Source organism: Elgaria multicarinata, chromosome 19 (assembly GCF_023053635.1).
Source record: "Elgaria multicarinata webbii isolate HBS135686 ecotype San Diego chromosome 19, rElgMul1.1.pri, whole genome shotgun sequence".
NCBI lineage: Eukaryota > Metazoa > Chordata > Lepidosauria > Squamata > Anguidae > Elgaria > Elgaria multicarinata.
The window spans coordinates 16,392,312-16,410,277 of record NC_086189.1 but is presented as its reverse complement, the minus strand read 5'-3'; the positions used below and the strand labels follow the sequence as shown (position 1 = coordinate 16,410,277).

At 49.6% G+C, this 17,966-nt stretch overlaps 2 protein-coding genes across 8 annotated transcripts in view; one reads left to right on the top strand and one right to left on the bottom strand.

Moving 5' to 3' along the window:
• Window positions 1-17,966, top strand: part of RAPGEF1 (Rap guanine nucleotide exchange factor 1) — a 290,356-nt gene that overhangs the window by 157,152 nt on the left and 115,238 nt on the right. The gene's annotated exons all lie outside the window — the stretch shown is intronic.
• The window catches only part of PRRC2B (proline rich coiled-coil 2B), a 62,377-nt gene continuing 51,704 nt past the window's right edge, over window positions 7,294-17,966 (bottom strand). For 2 of the 7 annotated variants that reach the window (XM_063144695.1, XM_063144699.1), the window contains exons 26-33: window positions 16,401-16,493; window positions 16,208-16,305; window positions 14,977-15,104; window positions 14,292-14,532; window positions 11,902-12,078; window positions 11,400-11,491; window positions 10,089-10,170; window positions 7,294-8,937 (exon numbers count right to left, since the gene is read on the bottom strand). In XM_063144695.1, the coding sequence (XP_063000765.1) occupies window positions 8,797-8,937; window positions 10,089-10,170; window positions 11,400-11,491; window positions 11,902-12,078; window positions 14,292-14,532; window positions 14,977-15,104; window positions 16,208-16,305; window positions 16,401-16,493 (1,052 nt within the window). In that variant the 3' untranslated portion in view covers window positions 7,294-8,796. Of the gene's footprint in view, window positions 8,938-10,088; window positions 10,171-10,406; window positions 10,469-11,399; window positions 11,492-11,901; window positions 12,079-14,291; window positions 14,533-14,976; window positions 15,105-16,207; window positions 16,306-16,400; window positions 16,494-17,966 lie in introns of all 7 variants that reach the window. The other 5 variants (XM_063144696.1, XM_063144701.1, XM_063144697.1 and 2 more) reach the window with 4 other exon arrangements.

Sequence of the window (17,966 nt, the reverse complement as noted above, 5' to 3'; positions counted from 1 at the left end):
CGCGCCTTATTCCCAGTATTGGGGGAAAGGCCGGATACAAATTATTATTGTTATTGGCGCTCCTGTCTTTGTCTGCATGTCTGGCCTTCCTAAGCAGACCAAGGATCCCTTTAGTCCAGGGGTGGACAACTTGTAGCTCCTCCAGATGTTTTGGCCTGCGACTCTCAGTAGCCCCACCGTAGGCTATGCTGGCCAAGGGCTGATGGTTGCTGTAGGCCAAAACAACCCCAAGTCGCCCACCCCGTCTTTTGCTTCCTTGGTACCTCAAGCGGCTTGCCCTCACTGAAACCTAATACCCATTTCCCTAGACCTAATTATAAACAAGCCAAATTACACATAATTTAAATAATTGTCCATTCTTCCATTTCCTACCCACAGCTCACTCAATTTTGGGCAGTCTTCAGCATGGCTACGGGGAATGTGATGATGAGCGCCTGCACACACACACACCTGTGTATCACCGGCCCTAGCCAACATGGGCAATAAGGACAGAAGACGAGCCCGGCTGGATCAGACCAAGGGTCCATCTAATCCAGCATTCTGTTCACACAGGGGCCCACCAGCTGTCGGATGGGAATCCGCAAGCAGGGCACCGTGCAACAGCACCCTCCCACCCATGTTCCCCAGCAACAGGTGTACATAGGTATCCTGACTCTGATACTGGAGGTAGCATATAGCCATCACGACTTGTAGCCACCGATTGTACCACGCTCCTTTTAAAGTCATCCAAATTGGTGGCCATCATCACATCTTGTGGTAGTGAGTTCCATAGTTTAACTGCGTGAAGAAGTCCTTCCTTTTATCTGTCTTGAATCTCCCACCAGCTTCATGGGATGACCCCTTTGGGTTCTAGTATTTTGAGAGAGAGAGAGAGGGAGAAAAATGTCCCCTCTCCACATTCTCCACAACATGTATACTTTTGTACACCTCTATCAATGGTGAGGGATGATGGGAGCTGCAATTAGTATTAGTATAGTGCCCATCCCTGCACTATACCAATACTAATTCTACCCCAGCATCCTGTCTCCAACAGAGGACAGCGCACAAGCAGGGTGTGAAGGCAAAGGACAGCGCTCCTACACTCCCATCCCAAATTCAATTCTCCTTCCGCACAACCCCTTTCTTTTTTAAGGCTCCCCTATTTTACCCACCCCCTGCCCTTACTTTCCCTGGCCAGCTCTGGGTTCAAATGGCGCGCCTGAAGAAAAAGGCCTATTATATAAATACTTTCCTCCTTCTCCAAGCGCGCCATCCTTGAATATCTCCCACCCTCAGGGACATTTTAATTCCAGCCCCCCCCCCACACAGCTCTTCTTTCTGTCCCCCACCCCTCCTTTCCCTAAATGGGATCGTCCTCTTGCCTCTACAAACATGGCCGAGATGGGCCGTACCAATTACAAGGAGGGGAGGGAGGACATGATCACGTGACAACAAAACCACCCACAGTTCAGCTCACCGGTTGTCCAGAGCGCTGCGGCGAAGAATTGCATGAAACAGGATGTGACGTCACCGCCCGCGAGATGGGCGGGCCGAGAGCGAACCTAGGCCTCCGCGGTCACCATAGTAACAAAGCACCAACATGTCGCCTGTACTCACGCCCTCTGCAGGTTTAGACAGAAAAGTCCTGTAATTCCCAGCATTCCCCAGGCAGATTTGGCTGGTCCAGGAATGCTGGGAGTTGTAGGATTCCTTGCCTTTCTTTAATAGATAAAAGAGCACCTTTTATCAGCTTAGGTTGATATACCAACTGCGCCCTTATCTGGACGGAGATAGCCTAGCTACAGTGATCCATGCTCTGATAACCTCTCGCTTGGATTACGGCAATGCGTTATACGTGGGGCTGCCTTTGAAAACGGTCCGGAAGCTTCAGCTGGTACAAAATAGGGCAGCACGTTTACTAACAGGGACTGGTCAGCGAGATCACATCACGCCAGTCCTTTTACAACTTCATTGGCTGCTAGTCCAGGTCCGGGCCCGATTCAAAGTGCTGGTATTGACATTTAAAGCCCTACACGGTTTGGGGCCAGGTTATTTGAAGGAACGCCTCCTCCCATATGTACCTGCCCGGACCTTAAGATCATCTACAGGGGCCCTTCTCCATGAGCCCCTGCCAAAGGAAGTGAGGCAGGTGGCTACTAGGAGGAGGGTCTTCTCCGCTGTGGCACCCCGGTTGTGGAACGAGCTCCCCAGAGAGGTCCGCCTGGCGCCTACACTGTACTGCTTTCGTCGCCAGCTGAAGACCTTTTTATTCACTCAGTATTTTAACTTAAATTTAAATTTTACTGTTTTAACTCTGTATTTTAACCTTATATCAATTTTGCTGCGTGGTTTTATCTTGGTTGGCACTACCACAAAATGGCTGCCATAAGAGGTGCAACTACTCACAACCAGTACTGGCCCAAGACATTTTGCTGCTTGAGGCAAAGGACAAGATGGCACACTTTCCCGTTCCATGTACAAAAGATGACTGGACCGGCAGTTGGTTTTTTTTGCTCACTAGCACTTGGACAGCATCCTCAAAAGTAGCAACTAGTGAAACACCAGCTGCCTTTGCCCCCCTCCCCAATTATCACCTAGCAGTAGCAGAGCAAAGCAGGAGGACTGGGGCTATCCCATCACCTCTGCTGAGACACCAGCTGCCTTTGGATCTCCCAAATGATCACTTCGTTGTCAGCCATTCCATCCACCTGGCTGAACTATTTCCAACTCAGCCGATTGTTGCAAGAACTGTTAACTTTAAAAACTGCTGCCCGATTTCACTTTTCTGTCCACATCCTCCCTCTTCCATTTCTCCTTCTGCATCATATGTTTTGTAAGGCCAAGGACCAAGGTTTTACTAGGTATTTTTAAGTTGCTCTAGGAGCCTTTTGGCTAAGGAGCAAAGAAAATATGCTTTATATCAGGGGCGCAAAGCCCCTGTCAGTCTGAATTCCATTTTGGATGAGTTCTTGAGGACCACATTCCAGTGGTGGGGGACAAGTAAAAAACACCAGCTCCTAAAATCTTCGCCTGTGTGAACGTCTGGGGAATTCTGGATTTGTTGGGTAGTTTGCCCCTGAATACCAAAGTTTATGAGGATGAGCAGGGGTCTGGAAACAAAGCCCTATTAGGACAGACTGAAAGAACTAGCCATGTTTAGTCTGGAGAAGATTGAGGGGAGACATGATAGCACTCTTCAAATACTTGAAAGGTTGCCACACAGAGGAGGGCCAGGATCTCTTCTCGATCCTCCCAGAGTGCAGGACACGGAATAATGGGCACAAGTTACAGGGAGCCAGATTCCAGGAACGCCTCATCCTCCAGAGAAGTATTGTGTCCAGTTCTGGGCACCACACTTCAAGAAGGACGCAGACAAGCTGGAGGGGAGGAAGGGAACAAGAATGATCAGGGGTCTGGAAACAAAGCCCTATGAAGAGAGACTGAAAGAACTGGGCATGTTTAGCCTGGAGAAGAGAAGATTGAGAGGAGACATGATAGCACTCTTCAAATAATTAAAAGGTTGTCACACAGAGGAGGGCCAGGATCTCTTCTCGATCCTCCCAGAGTGCAGGACACGGAATAACAGGCTCAAGTTAAAGGAAGCCAGATTCCAGTTGGACATCAGGAAAAACTTCCTGACTGTTAGAGCAGTACGACAATGGAATCAGTTACCTAGGGAGGTTGTAGGCTCTCCCACACTAGAGGCCTTCAAGAGGCAGCTGGAAAGCCATCTATCAGGGATGCTTTAGGATGGATTCCTGCATTGAGCAGGGGGTTGGACTCGATGGCCTTATAGGCCCCTTCCAACTCTACTATTCTATGATTCAGGAAAACAATGGGGCAGATTTCTTGATATCCTGCTTGTGGGCATCCCGGGGGGGCATCCGTCGGTGTGAACATGCCAATTCTGACAAGTGCAGCCTGCTTTTTATTTTATTTTTATTATTTAAATAAGGAGAATTCTTTCATACGGAAAGAGCTAATACAATCACATATTTGAAAGGAGAAACCATAGGAATGGAAAACAAGGAAGGGCAAGAAAGAACGCATCGTTGCATCCAGCCGGGCGATTCTGTGATCAGACGTCCCAAGTCCATGTTAAAAGTTTCCCAGAAAGATTTAAAACATGTTGTTTGTTGACATATTGAGTCATCGTTTTGCCCTTTCAAATATCTGGTCTACATGAAAAGACAAACCGGAGGAAAGGCCCCCCAGAAGAAAAGAAAAGCTGTGTTGTGGTTTTTTACTGTACATGTTGCAAGGTTAAAAGAAGTACAATATCCTCCTTGGGAAAAAAAAAAGAACAACAAATGCAATTTATACAGGACCAGGAGGAAGAAAGCTTGCTGCAAATAACGCCATGCCAAAGTGAGTGCTACATTGCAATTGCAACCCCGAATTAACTTATTAGATGGTTACGTCTTGCAAAAGCTATTAGACAAATGAGCACTGGTCTAGTACTGACACGTAGAGGCCCCCAAAAGTCAACTTGGGAAGCATTTTGTGTCTCTGCTTCACTGCCGTTTTGTAGGTAGGCTTCCATTGCTTCAAATTAAACGCTCGTCTGATTTGATGGATCATCACTCCATTGAGAAGACTGCTTGTTATCACTACTGCGGGCTTTTCCCCACCTTCATTGTCAAAGGTTACATTTTCATACTTGGAAACCAGGCCAGCGATAAAACAAAGGGATGCGTTAACTTTGCATAACATCAGAGGCAAAAAACAGAACTTAAAACGGGACGAGACTGTACAAAGGGGTCCTTTGCCGGGAGTGGGCACAGTCGCCTGCGAAACGAGAAGGCGGTGAGCGTTAACGGCGAAGCTGTTCTTTAAGATCTGGCAAAACCGGAAGGAACTAGAGCGCGGTTTGGAGAGCGCTCTCGGGGAGGTCAGGATGGCGAGGAAATCCGATTCCACGCCGGGCCTCGGCAGGCACACCCACGTCAGAGGAAATTCAGCGCGCGCGGACTGGACAAACTGCACATCCGCTCTCATCGTTGGGACAGGGAGCAAGTCACCAAAGGCGCAACGCTTAGGGCTGCTTCATCGGTGCCAGAGTTCATTTCAGCTTTAATTTTTAAAAAAGCAGATGCAGCAGCCTTTCCTCCTCTACACACTCAGCCACTAAACCTTGACATTAAGCAGCTAAAAAAAAGCAGAAGAGGGTTTCTTTTTTTTACAGGGACAGGGAAATAAAGCCTGAACCCAACGGAGGTTGTGGCTGTCATGATGCAGAATGGAACACTATTTACATGCGACTGTAGCCTAAAAGCCAGCAGCTAAGCTAGCTGGTTCAAACCCCAGCACGACACTCACCACCTAAGAGCGCTTGTTGGGCTTAGAATATGGATTCCTTCACCTTCTCCGTCAGCCTCAGTAGCAGGAGCCCACAGCTGGGAATTCTGCTTCTGAGCAAACCCACCACGGAATTTCCCAGTTTGTGGGAGAGAGAAAAGCCCGTTGTACCGCTCACGGGAGAAGCGGTACGATGCGTCTCGGACATTACGCTTCTCGCAGGAGAATAACCCGGGTTATTTCCTCGCCATCCTTTCGTCAGAATCAATTCAGAGTCACAGGAGCTGCGCACAGAAGCGAGGGGAAAGAGTAGCCCCTACCTCCACTTTTACAGCCTTGATCTCCCATCTGAGCCCAACGTTGTTTAGAATTATCTCCACGACCCATGGAGACACGGCGTTCAGCATTTTAAGATTCCCAACAGATACTACGAAAGCGGGTATTCTATCTTCTGCTAAAACCAAAAAAAAAACCCCACACCCCAAAACGTGGCAAAGAAGAGGGGCCTTGCACCTTTGAAAGCATGGGCTCTACAAAACGCCTTCAGCGTAAAAAAAAAAAGGGGGGGGAAAAAGAGTCTTGCAAACTTCAGCCGGGCAGCCATGCAAATTAAAAACAAACCAATGAAGAAAAGGAGGCAATGAACATTACGGATTACTTCTTGGCCTTTCCTGCACAGCATAAATTGAGACATAATATATAAATAGAGCAGTGGAACATTTAGTTTTTCACCTAGACCTACAACATCAAATACGTATAAATAAATCCTAGTGTTTTATTTTGTGTGTAGGGGGGCAGATAGGGGTGGTCAAGAGGGCAATGGGTTAAAAGGGTGGCTTGCCCCCCCTCCCAATAGTAAGTACTGTTTTTCGGATTAAATTTACACCAGAAGGAGTTTCTGTGATATTTTGCATCTAGCAATAAACCCAGCTCTCTCCCCTCCCCCCGCCCCCATTAAAAGGGGACCATTTGAAAGTCATATACGAAAGAAAGAAACGAGGTTCATGTCTTTAAAAAACCCACCAAGAGTGCTCGGGGTGCAAAGCAACAGGATAGGAAAAGCAGGATTCCAACTGGTTAAGGTATGCACAGAGCCGGTCAGGCGAAAACAACCCCCCCTCCCAAAAAAAAAAAGTTTCTAAAGAATTATGTTCACAAGGAATTCAATCGCTCACAATATCTCAGAGTGGAGGCATAAAGCAGGGAAAAGGAGGAGTACACCGGATAACTAATGCCACAGTCTTTGAAAAGTACGGGGACAGACCTTGCGTGGAAATGGGGAGGCAAATTTCAAACGCCAACGTTACTCAACCTCAAACCACTGTAAGACGCTAGAAGAGAGGAAAGCAACTGTCGAAAAAGTTCGCCGCCCGAGAAGTAACCCCCTCCCCACCACAGACGGCAATTGATTATTTGTTTATTTTAAAGCACCATCTATCTCCAATCCCTTCAAGATTTTCTACGAGGCGACACACGCACTGGTGAAGAGGGAACATCGCTACGGCGTCAGTCCAAAACAGAAAAAAAAAAAGCTTAGCCATCCGGACAGCTTTTTAAGAAATCGGTGAGGACGTACTCTTCTCCAGAGCCAAATCTTAAGAGATCTCCACACCATCCCCGCACTCTTAAATACATTCTTTGTTCAAAACATATCGTCTTTGGAAGCCACCAGCAAAACGGCTGGCTTGACACCGGAAAAAAAAGCAGCTGAGACAGTTTTTAAGCTACCGTCTTGCAAGAAAAAAAGTGTTTTCCTTCCTTACGTTGAGTGTGGTAGAGCTCACTCCTGTGTTTTCTAAGAAAACGCAGCCGAATTCACCTGAGCATCTTTCCAAACGTGAAAAAACGTACTCGGAAACTGAACCCACTAAAATTCTGCCTTCTCTCAGCCCGGCAGCTCAGCAAGGATGAAAACGTTACTGAGAGGCTCTGTTTGTGGCTACTAGAAATAACTGAACTACAAATCATTGTTTCCTACGAAGGGGAAAGAGACAGAGAGAGAGAGAGAGAGAGAGAGAGAGAGAGAGAGAGAGAGAGAAAAGAAGTGGGGGGGGGGGGGGAGAAAGAGGATAAAATAAAACTCCCCGGCACACGGTAATTTCTTTTCTAAGGAATAAAGTCTTCTAGCTGCTCTGGCGTGCTGTGAAGGTTTTGCTTCAGGAGTGATTTGTACAAGCAGGGAAGGAAAGCAGGAAAAGGAGAAAAGGTCTAGAGCATTCCTCCCAATGTCGTCGTCCCCCAAAAGAACTTAAAACAAGGAGAAAAAAAAACCCCACAAAATTAAAATGAAGATCAGTCAGGATGTTATAAGAAATCCATAGCGGGGGATAAGGGAGAGAGACCATGCGGGGGGGGGGGGGGAACCATGGAAAATGGAGTGGAGGGAAAGAGTAAGCAAGCATTGTAAGAACAAAAGGTAGGCCGGATCGAGCCCCCTCTGTTGATCCATGCCAGGAAAGGAGATGCCTTAACGGACTCTGCTTTATGTCTACCCTGAAACGTTCCCTCCAGTCCCAATCCCGACCGTTCCCAGAAGACCGCAAAAAATAAAAACAACCCCAAACTCCACGTCGATGGCTGGGTTGGCATGGCTCTCGTGGGAGGAACTCGGCGCAGTTTCTTGAAACGAGAGCGAGGCTGGGTTTTCTTTTCCTGCCGTGTGGGGCGAAGGGGAGGCATCCCAGAGCTGTAGCTGAGCCGGACGGACACGGAGATTCGTTGCGTTGCACCTACTACAAATTGCTTTGCGTACACATTTTACTCCTAAAGCAAGCTCTGCCTCTAGAGGAAAAGGGGGTTTGGGGGATGCCCGGAGATGCCCGATCCAGTATTTGGTTTAAGGAGCTGAAGGCCTACGACAGATCCATTTCAGAGCGCAGCAGACTCAGTGTAGGATGCAGGAACTCCGCCCCACTCCACCCAACGAAGAGGAGGGGTCCGTCCAAGTACATGATTTTGGCCTTGGGATTTCTCTTCCAGGATGACCGGGGAGGAGGAGGAGGAGAAGGAAGAGAAGTGGTAGTAATAGAAGGGGAAGGAAGAGAGAACACAGAAACGTCCAGCTATAACACAAAAGACACAGCATCCTGTTGTTGTTAAAAACATCAGCAGCCGAAAGAGAGAGAGAGAGAGAGAAAGAAGGAAAGCTTTCATGGCACGCCCTCCCTGCATTGGGCGCTCTTGCTGAGACAGGAGGAGAAGCTTTGCTGCTATTTGCACACGGAGACTAGGAAAAGAAAGCAGCCAGAGACGCTCAACAAGTCCAGGAGGCAGCGGTGTGTGTGTGTGGGGTGTGTGTGTGTTGCCTTTTTTGTTTGTTCGTTTTCAAGAAAGCAGGCCGAGGTCAAAAGGCCCACTGCTCAAGGGCAGCTGTGTCAGGAGAAGGAGTCAAGACAGCGCGGCTTGGGCTGGTGGAGGTGGTGGTGGGGCGGGGAATGTCGGATGGTCTGCAGAACCCCTCTCTCTCTCTCTCTCTCTCTTTCAGGCAGGCAGGCATCCAGGGAGGGGGGCCACGACCGCTCAGGCCTTGCTCTCCTCTACTTTGACCACCTGGGGCTTGATTGCTCCGGTGCGCACGGGCTTCGTTTGACTCGCCGAGGGGGGCTCCTGCAGTTTCACAGCTCCAAGGTTGGTTTTGTTTTCGTCCGCCCGCTGTTTCGCCTTGCCGGTCAACGAGAGAGAGAAGGAGAGAGAGAGAGAGAGAGAAAAGACAGGAGTTTAGCAGGCTCCAGGAAGAAGCGTTCAGGAGATCGTGCGCCCAGGACCTACCACCGCAAAGGTGTCTAGGGAGCGGCAACCCTGAAAGCGTGCAGCTGAAGCCTTCCCCCCGGAATAAAAGGATGCAGAAAAATAAAGACTTGGGCCATGGTAATGCTCAAAGTGCAAAATTCATAATTAGGGGACAGTGCTATGCCACACTTTCCCAAGCCTCTCTTTGAAAGCCAGGCGGGGGGATTTCGTTCAGCCGGACGGGCGGATTCAATTTCAAAGGAGCTCTCGGGAGCTGCGTTTCAGGTTTGGGCAGAGCCAAAGGCAAAACCAGGAGCGCTCAAAAAATACCAGACTAGTGTATTGTAAGTTCAAGTTCGTATTGCCGGTAACTAAGCCTTAGGGGCGACATTCTGACCTTTCGGAATGGCGAAAAAGCTCACAAGAGCTGAGAACTCACCAAACCATTGCTAGCTGGGGGGGGGGGGGGAGGGAGGTGGCCATTTGGGGTACCCCGAAGAGCTGGATTGGAACCACAGATGACCAGACTGGTCGGGGGTCCCCCCGCCCCAACTACTCTGTCCCTGTTCCAAGCCGAGACTGGCCCCTCCACTGAAGAGTTGCCCTCAAGACCCTGTGAAATTTGCCAGCCAATTCAAAACGGAGCTTCCCTCGTCTCGTTTAGATCATACAAACCTTCAAGGGCCCGGCGTTATCGCCTGTAACAGGTGCTGCATTGGTCACATCAGGAAGCCTCGGCTCTCTGCATCACCAGGAGGATGGAGCAGTGGTCATTTCCCAGAATCCTCCTGCCCCAGGAAGTCAGGTGACCGCCGAGGACCAACCTCATGCCCACACATCCCCCTGCCGTGTGCCTCAATTTGGCCCACCTGTCTTCCCCTCTCGCCTGTGACCTGACAGGAACCTCTGTTCTCAGCTCTGAGTCTACAGAACTGCAAACAGACACACCCGCAGCGGCATCCATTTTGAAGAAGGTAACAAAACCCGGGGAGGGGGGGGGCTCAGACTTTGGGTGGCCAAGCTGTGGTAAAGAGCCCACAGTCTCGAGAAGCATCTCCCGGTTCCTGCCCCACGACGTTTACCTGCTGGACGTAATGCCCCTGCACGGAGCTCATATTGACGGCTGGTCCAGAGGATTTCCCGCTGGGACTGGCAGAACTAGGCCTGGGGATGGAGGGAAGACAAAAAAGGTTAAGACGGCGCAAGCCGACACAGGGGAACCACCACCTCAAAATCAGGAATGAGCTCAGCAGGCAGGCTCCGGAGGGGGGCGGGGGAGGGCAGTCACAATTAACAGAAGAGGGGCCTGTGGACTCTGCCATTTTTACTCACGGATATTTGGAATTTGCAAAGAGTCAGGGACGCTATTGTTTCCCCCCAGAGTCCCTGGTTTTACCTACCTCCCCACACTTCTGCAGCCCCGACATGTCCACCACATTGCTCACCAACGATCCTTTCTCTGCTGAAATGTCAAATTCCACCACAAAAAAATAAATAAATCAAACGCCGGCGACCAGAACGGTTCACACCCAGTGCCTCCAGGTCAGTCTCTTTACACGGCACTGCTATGCATATCTCCTCCTCAGAGAAGGAAGGTCTCACCGAGTTCAGTGGCACCTGCTCCCGGGGACAGTTATGCATAGCGTTGCAGGCCGCCATCTATGCCATTCATCATTCAACAGCTCAACAAAGCGCAAGAACAAAACAGCTTAAACAGCACTGCAATCGACGAGGTTCCGGAGCCGCCTCCCCAAAACTGGGTGCTCTCCAGATGTTGGACTACAGCGACCAACACATCTGGAGAGCACCGGGATGGGAGAAGGTGACCCTGGTTGTTTAGAAGGACACAATCGCAATACACTGACTTGTGCCTTTCTGGAGCTTAAAGGAGAGCCCTCCCAGCTCTGCCAGGAGATGCCAAGGATTGAATCTGGGACTCCTAGCATGCAAACTGTGTGTTCGACCTACAGCTGTACTGCCCAAAGGGAAATGCCTCTTCTTTTAAGGAGGCAAATGCCTCTTCTTTAAAGAGGGGAATCCCTCTTCTTTTAAGGAGGGGAATCCCTCTTCTTTTAAGGAGGGGAATGTCTCTTCTTTAAAGAGGGGAATGCCTCTTCTTTTAAGGAGGGGAATGCCTCTTCTTTTAAGGAGGCGAATCCCTCGTCTTTTAAGGAGGGGAATGTCTCTTCTTTTAAGGAGGGGAATCCCTCTTCTTTAAAGAGGGGAATGCCTATTTTATGGTGGTGCCTGCCATCTACAGGTTTTTATCAGCACTTCTATTACAAATAATAATAAAAATAAACAGAAACACATTTCTTAAAACCTGGAATCCCCCCTGCCTCGCCCTCCCCCTCAACACCAAAGAAATCTGAGCAATCAAAACTATGTTTCACCTATATGCATGAGGCGACGGAATAGCTCCTCCCGTGGGCACGTTCTGTTTAGCGTCAGCGAAGTGGAACCCTTTCATTTCCACGTGAGAGGACTAGACGGGGGGGAAACGAAACGAAGCACCGTAGTTTGTTAATGGGAAGGCATGACCTGGGCATTGCTGCTCGGTTTTACCCTGGTTGTGTTTTTTATATTGTATTTTATACTTTGTTTTTTATAATGCAAATGGTTTTCACGGTTTTATTTCTTGTGAACCGCCCAGAGAGCTTCGGCTATTGGGCGGCATAGAAATGCAATAAATAAATAAATAACAGGTGGGATGCCGTAGCCTGGCACTTTCTAGAAAGTGTTCAAGGGGCAGGCCCACATAACACACATGACGGTAGTCTAGCCTCCAGGTTAAGAAAGCATGCATTGTAAAGGAATGTTCATCAAACCGCTGTTACGTTAAAAATGGTGAACTGATGTGTACACACACACACACAAACACACTGCTGGTCTTACCTCCCTGCTTGTAGCAAGGACAGACGGCTGGGAGCCGGGCGAAAGAATCCTGCGCGGAGCTCCAACAGACAGGTTCTGGCCCTGGGGCAGCTGGATGGACTGTGGCAGTATCAGGGGCTGCTGGCCAGAACCGTAACGGGGCATTGGAAGCTGGGACCCGGGCATCGGCATCGTTAGCTGTGTGTGAACGAGCAGAGAGTTACTGGAGCAGACACAATAGCTAGTTGGATTGAATGCTGGTAACACAGAGCGGAACAGGCTTGCAGTAACCATTTTACAGCAATCCTACCCATTGCAAAAGTCTCTATCAACGAGCCAGGTGAGGCCTGGCTTCTACACTCATGATTTATTTACAAGTAATGCGTTTGTGTGCATGTATATATTATTTGTTTAATTAATTACATTCCTGTTCTGCCCAATAGCTGAAGCCCTCTGGGCAGTTCAGAACAATTAAAACCATACAATGTAACACAATAAAATATAATACTCTCTCTATATATGTATACACACGCACATGCTTATGTAGCTTATGTACGCATTACAATATTTACATTTGACAATTGGAAATAAAGAATTCTGAGCATCGAATTGTAGGTAAGGGTTCCATTTATTCATAAACAATTCTGATGTTTCTCTCTGAACGCTGTATGATTTGTCAGTTCCACCATACTCCCATATTTTGATAATCCATCTAACTATGGTATTTTTGCTTGCTTCCAATACTTGGCATATAATTAACAAGCCGCTGTTATCTCGTAGCTTAGCCAATTCTGCAAGTTCTCTTTTTATTGTATCTTTTGCGAACGTTAAGAGACGTAATGGTGGATCCAGGTTTATTGGGATATCCCAAAATACCTCTGTTAAGCTTCCTTATTTTATTCCAACATCCTTTTGTGAGGAGGCCTGTCCAATTCAGAAATGTTACGTTCTGATGAATGATAGAGCTAGGCCCTTGGCTGGCCCTGAATTCTCGCCAAACTGTATCTGGAACTCACAGCCAGGAAATCCTTTCGACACTGGCTGGATTGAAGGCTTTTCATTAGAATCGTGCTTTTGTCATGATGAGAGGATTAAGTAGGGATAAACCTCTCCAAATTCTGCCTCTTGGTTTCTTCTTGCTGCGTTCCTTTGTTGGCAAGGATGCCCAAGTCTAAAAGACCCCCTTTTGCTATAAAAATACACCACACGCCACCTTTCTGCCAAATGATCTTAAAGCGCTTAATATCATGAAGCTTTTCAAACAAATTTCCAATCCTGTTACGATGGCGTTCCTGGAGCCAAATCAATTGGCTTCCCACTAGGACCGGATCCATTATGCGTCTTGGATACACACTTGAGGAAGGAAGTAAAACATGGTTAAGAAACGCTGGTGTGAAACTGACAAGAAGTTGGGAGTCAGACGCTCTTCTTATCAACTGCAAATCATCCGTCTCTGCTCACCCTGAAGCGGTCGTCCCTGAAGACCAACGGCGCTGCTGGAATATGACTTTGCACCCCGAGGGGATACATCTCTCCCAGGCAACTATCGTCCAATCAGTCTTGGGGATGTTTCTTCCAAATTGGGCACATGCGATCTTTCATATAAAGTTGAAGCCTGAGCAGGTCACAATATTATTGGTGACGAACAAGCAGGCTTCCAAAATGGGAAGTCCACTAAACCATCTGAGAGAAAAAATATGCAGCGATCTGACCGCTGCCTTTGATGGGATAAATGGGGCGATCCTATGGAGTTTACTTCAATCTGGCATTGCCAGAAGAGTTATGCGCCATCTGTTGATAAGTTTTAATGAAGACGTTTTCTTTGAACTGTCTTTGTTTTGCTTTAGAATTTTGCCAACTGCTAATTGGTTAAGATGCTACCGTGTATAAATACACCTGCTCTTCACACTGCCAGTTGAGAAGTTCTTTGTCGGTAGGACTCTCTCCATACGGCTGTATTACGCTCAATAAAACAGAGTTGCCTTATAAACCAAAGTGGGTTTTTTTCATCCTGGACAGGCGGCATGGTGACGTTAATCAAGAGTTTGTTCACAGGTACCAAGCTCCAAGTCACCTCCAAGGCCCGCTGTCAGGGGAAATTGACTTAGCACACCTCATCTCTAAGTCTGTGTCTCTTTCCACTTGAAGGGACATATAATTTATTCTTTTTAGAACTCCCCCCCCACACACACACACCCAAGCATCAAGGGATCTTCTGCTGGAGACAGAAGAATCCCAATGTGACTGTGCTACCATTTTAAATACGTGCAAAGGCAGCTGTTTGCTCCTTTTGATCCCATTGCATGGACGTCTACTACGTAGATCCTTCCAGGCAGGAAGCTGCCACCTCCTTATCAATACAAACGCACGGGGCCGGAGCGTTGGTCTCATGACAACAGGAGGATCCTGACCTGGGTGAGCTGGGAGTCCATCATCTGTGAAGCTCCGATCCCGGGCGCCTGGTTGATCTGGCCTTCGTAAACTAAGGCCTGGCTCCCGTTCACCGGCTGGTAAGGGGATCCGGATTGCGTTTTCACCATCTCCAAAGGCTGTATACCCGGGAAGGCGGAATAGGGGGGCTTCAGAGTGGTGCCTCCTGTCAGGACCACGGTGTTGGGTTGAGACAGGCTGGGATGCATGTAGACCTGAGACCTTAAAAAAGAAAAGACGGATGAATAAATAGACCCTGCTTGCAGGCTTACAATTGGAAAAGACACGACATGAAAGGAAAAAGGACTGGGGAGGGAAGAGGAAAAAATGACAGTTTTTTGGCAGGGCTGGGGAATGGCCCCATTTCTTCCTCTCATCTCCCAAGTAAAACCAAATTGTCTGAGAAGCTAGAATGGACTTGACAGTGGACCAATTCTCCCCCAAGTGGCAAATCTGTGTCTGGACCATTTCAGCCTGTGCAAAGGCGTGGGGGGTGAGGGTGGGGCTGTGTGAATGTTCCTACATACAGGGGACTGGTGGGGGGAGAGGAATCCCTCGACATAGGAAATTAGAAATGTGCTGCGTTATTTAAACCAGCCTTCCCCAACCTGGTGCCCTCCAGATGTTCCGGCTGACGTTGTCGGTGGCTGGGGTGGATCCCGTTACCTGAAGGGCTGGATGGAGCTGTAGATCTCCTGGGACTGTGAAACCGGAAGGCCGCCCCTCAGCCCGAGCTGAGCCTGGGCTTGCAGCGATGTGTGGAGGGAGAGTGGAATTTGCTGAGCAGCGGCTGCCTGTAAAAGGGGGGGGATGGAGAGGGGGGAGGAAGACCCAGGTCAGATCAAGGCAGCAAAAACGCCGGGGAAAGCAGAGGCCTTCCTTGATGCTGCAGAACTCAGAGTAAAAGCTGAATGCCACCAATGAGGACATTCTAAAGGCCCCGTCCTGCAAACTTTGCTGCAGAGTTTCGCATGCCTTCTGAGAGTTGTTGAGGGCTTGCTTTCGGAATTCAGATTGGAGGCCGGTTCGAAAAGTAAACCTGGTTGAGCATGAAGGTCAGAATGTGTAGGAGTAAAGATTGCCACCCACTGTGTCTCTGCATGAGTCACTGATCCTAGGGATACCTTCCTGCTTAAGAAAGAAGTAAGTCCAGAGCAGGGACTCATGCAGCGATGCAGCAGGAAGCCTCTTCCAACAACAGGATAATGCTTCTGCACTGGGAGCGACTGAATAACCCAACTGCATCTGATGCAGACACACAGAAGAATTCCCCTCCCAAGGAGGAGACAAAGCCAGTGCAGTGACTCATGCAGAGATGCAGTGGGGACCCTCCCCTGTGGGATTATAGCATTATTTAATTTTTAAAAACACAGCGCAACAGGTTGATTCATCAATTCCCTCTCCTTGTGGCACTCCTGCCTCTGCACCGATTCCCCCTTGTGCTTTGAAGAAGGCCTAATAAAAAGAGGTCGAAACTTGACCCTCCCAGAGTGCAGGACATGGAATAATGGGCTCAAGTTAAAGGAAGCCAGATTCCGGCTGGACATCAGGAAAAACCTCCTGACTGTTAAAGCAGTACGACAGTGGAACCAGTGACCTAGGGAGGTGGTGGGCTCTCCCACACTAGAGGCCTTCAAGAGGCAGCTGGACGACCATCTGTCAGGGATGCTTTAAGGTGGATTCCTGCATTGAGCAGGGGGTTGGACTGGATGGCCTTATGGGCTCCTCCCAACTCTACTATTCTTGGGTTCTATGAAACGCATCGGGCTTTTCTAAAATAAGTTTGCCTATGGCATCCTGAGCCTTTTCTCCCTCCTCGTGTTCGTCTCGGACGCTCGCGCGCATCGAAGTGGGACTTGTTGCATGGGCGCGGGCGCGCACAGAAGGAGCGCCTTGCCTGCTGATAGCTCTGCTGCTGCGGCATCGTCTGGGGCACGAGGCGGGGCTGGCTGGCGAAGACGTGGCCGTCCAAATACAGGGGCGGGATGTGGTTCCCTAGAGTCGGAGCGCCGGAAAGAAACGAGGCAAGGGGTTAGTCCCGCTCACACCAGAAGCAGGGCGAGTGGGTACGAGGGTCTGCGTCTGCTCACCATCTCCCTTCCACCCGGCCATCAAAGGTACAGGGGTCCCACCCCATACTGAGCTCCAGAATCCTACTTCTCCACGCCTTGGCCATAACGGTCCTAAATGCAAAGCGGGGAGGCAGGGGTTAACAGTCGCGAAGGGAGGGGGGCACTGAGAGTCGAAAGGGGGGGAGGGGCACACAAACGTTTTTGACCCCAGGGGTCCCCGGCGCCCCCCAAGGGGGATCTCCCAGGGGGCACACAGGCTCTCCACTCTCTGCCCACCCCTTTAAACATCAGTTTTTAATTTTTTAAAAAAAAAACACTTTTGAAAACGTTAGAGCACTGGGTTCTCCCTTCCTGTGGCTGGACCTGCCCGTGATCAGCGGTTCGGAAGCGCGGGAAAGAGCGGCTTCCGGGCCCCGTCCAATCTGCTTCCATCCACACAGACCTTTCCCCCTTTGCTCTCCCCCCCCCCCAAACTCCCAATATCTAACCTTTCCTCACTATTGCTCTCCCTGCCCCATCCCTAGCCCGGCTCTTTCTCTCCTTCGCTCCTAGACGCTGTCTTTGGCTTCCCTCCTAGCCTCTTTCTCTCCTGTCTCAGCCTCTAGCCTGGCTCTATCTCTCCTTCACTCCTAGCCTCGCTCTTTCTCTCCCTCAACCTCTTCCCTCGCTCTTTCTCTCCTTTCCTCCTCCTAACCCTTGCCCTTTCTCTCCTTCCCGTCCCCACCTGCCTTCTTCCTTCCCCATCCCACTCACTTCTCTCCCACTCACTCCTTAATCCCACTGTTTCTCCCCGCTCCTAGGATTTACCTTCTGTTTCTCTTTGCCCTCTACCCCTTTGCCTTCCTACTGCCCCCCCCTCCCTCCCTCTCAGCCGCTGCTTTTGCTATCTCTCCCCCACAATCTTTAGACTAGCCAGCAACCATTAGGTGGCTAGCCCCATTCTCCCCAGCAGCCATTTTGTGGCAGTGCCCACAGCCGTTTCTCAGATTCCCAAATGTGCCCACGGCCCCCAAAAGATGGGGAACCCCCTGTTTTACACTGTTCCTACACTCGCTGAAGGAAAGGCATCACTACAGGGAGGGCCCATCAAAGCCAGCTAGCATGGTCAACACTCAGGGATGATGGGAATTGCAGTGGCCCAACTACATCTGGAAGACCACGGGTTCCCTACGCCCCAGCAGAATTATAAACCAGCCTTCTGTAACTAGTATCCCACAACCCCTGTTATCCCTTGCCAATGGCTATTCTTGGCTGGGGACGATGGGGCCGTAGTCCTACACAATTGGAAGGCACCAGATTAGGGAAGGCCCGAGACTAGGGACGGGGAATATTCAAGTCTCTCAGCCATAGAATCTCTTCAAACGCCCTTCGACGACACTGAGCAGCGAAGGGTTCAGTAGGATCCATTGGAAACATCACAGAGACGGCGGGGCGCACGAGGACAGCGCTTTCCGAACCACGGACCACCACGTCTAATACTGGATCTGCTGCTCTTTGGTCAGAACGCCAGGTGGGAGCCCACCGTTCCAAGTCACACACAGCGGCCCGAGGTCTGCGTGATTTCTGCTTCACGGTGAGACGCGC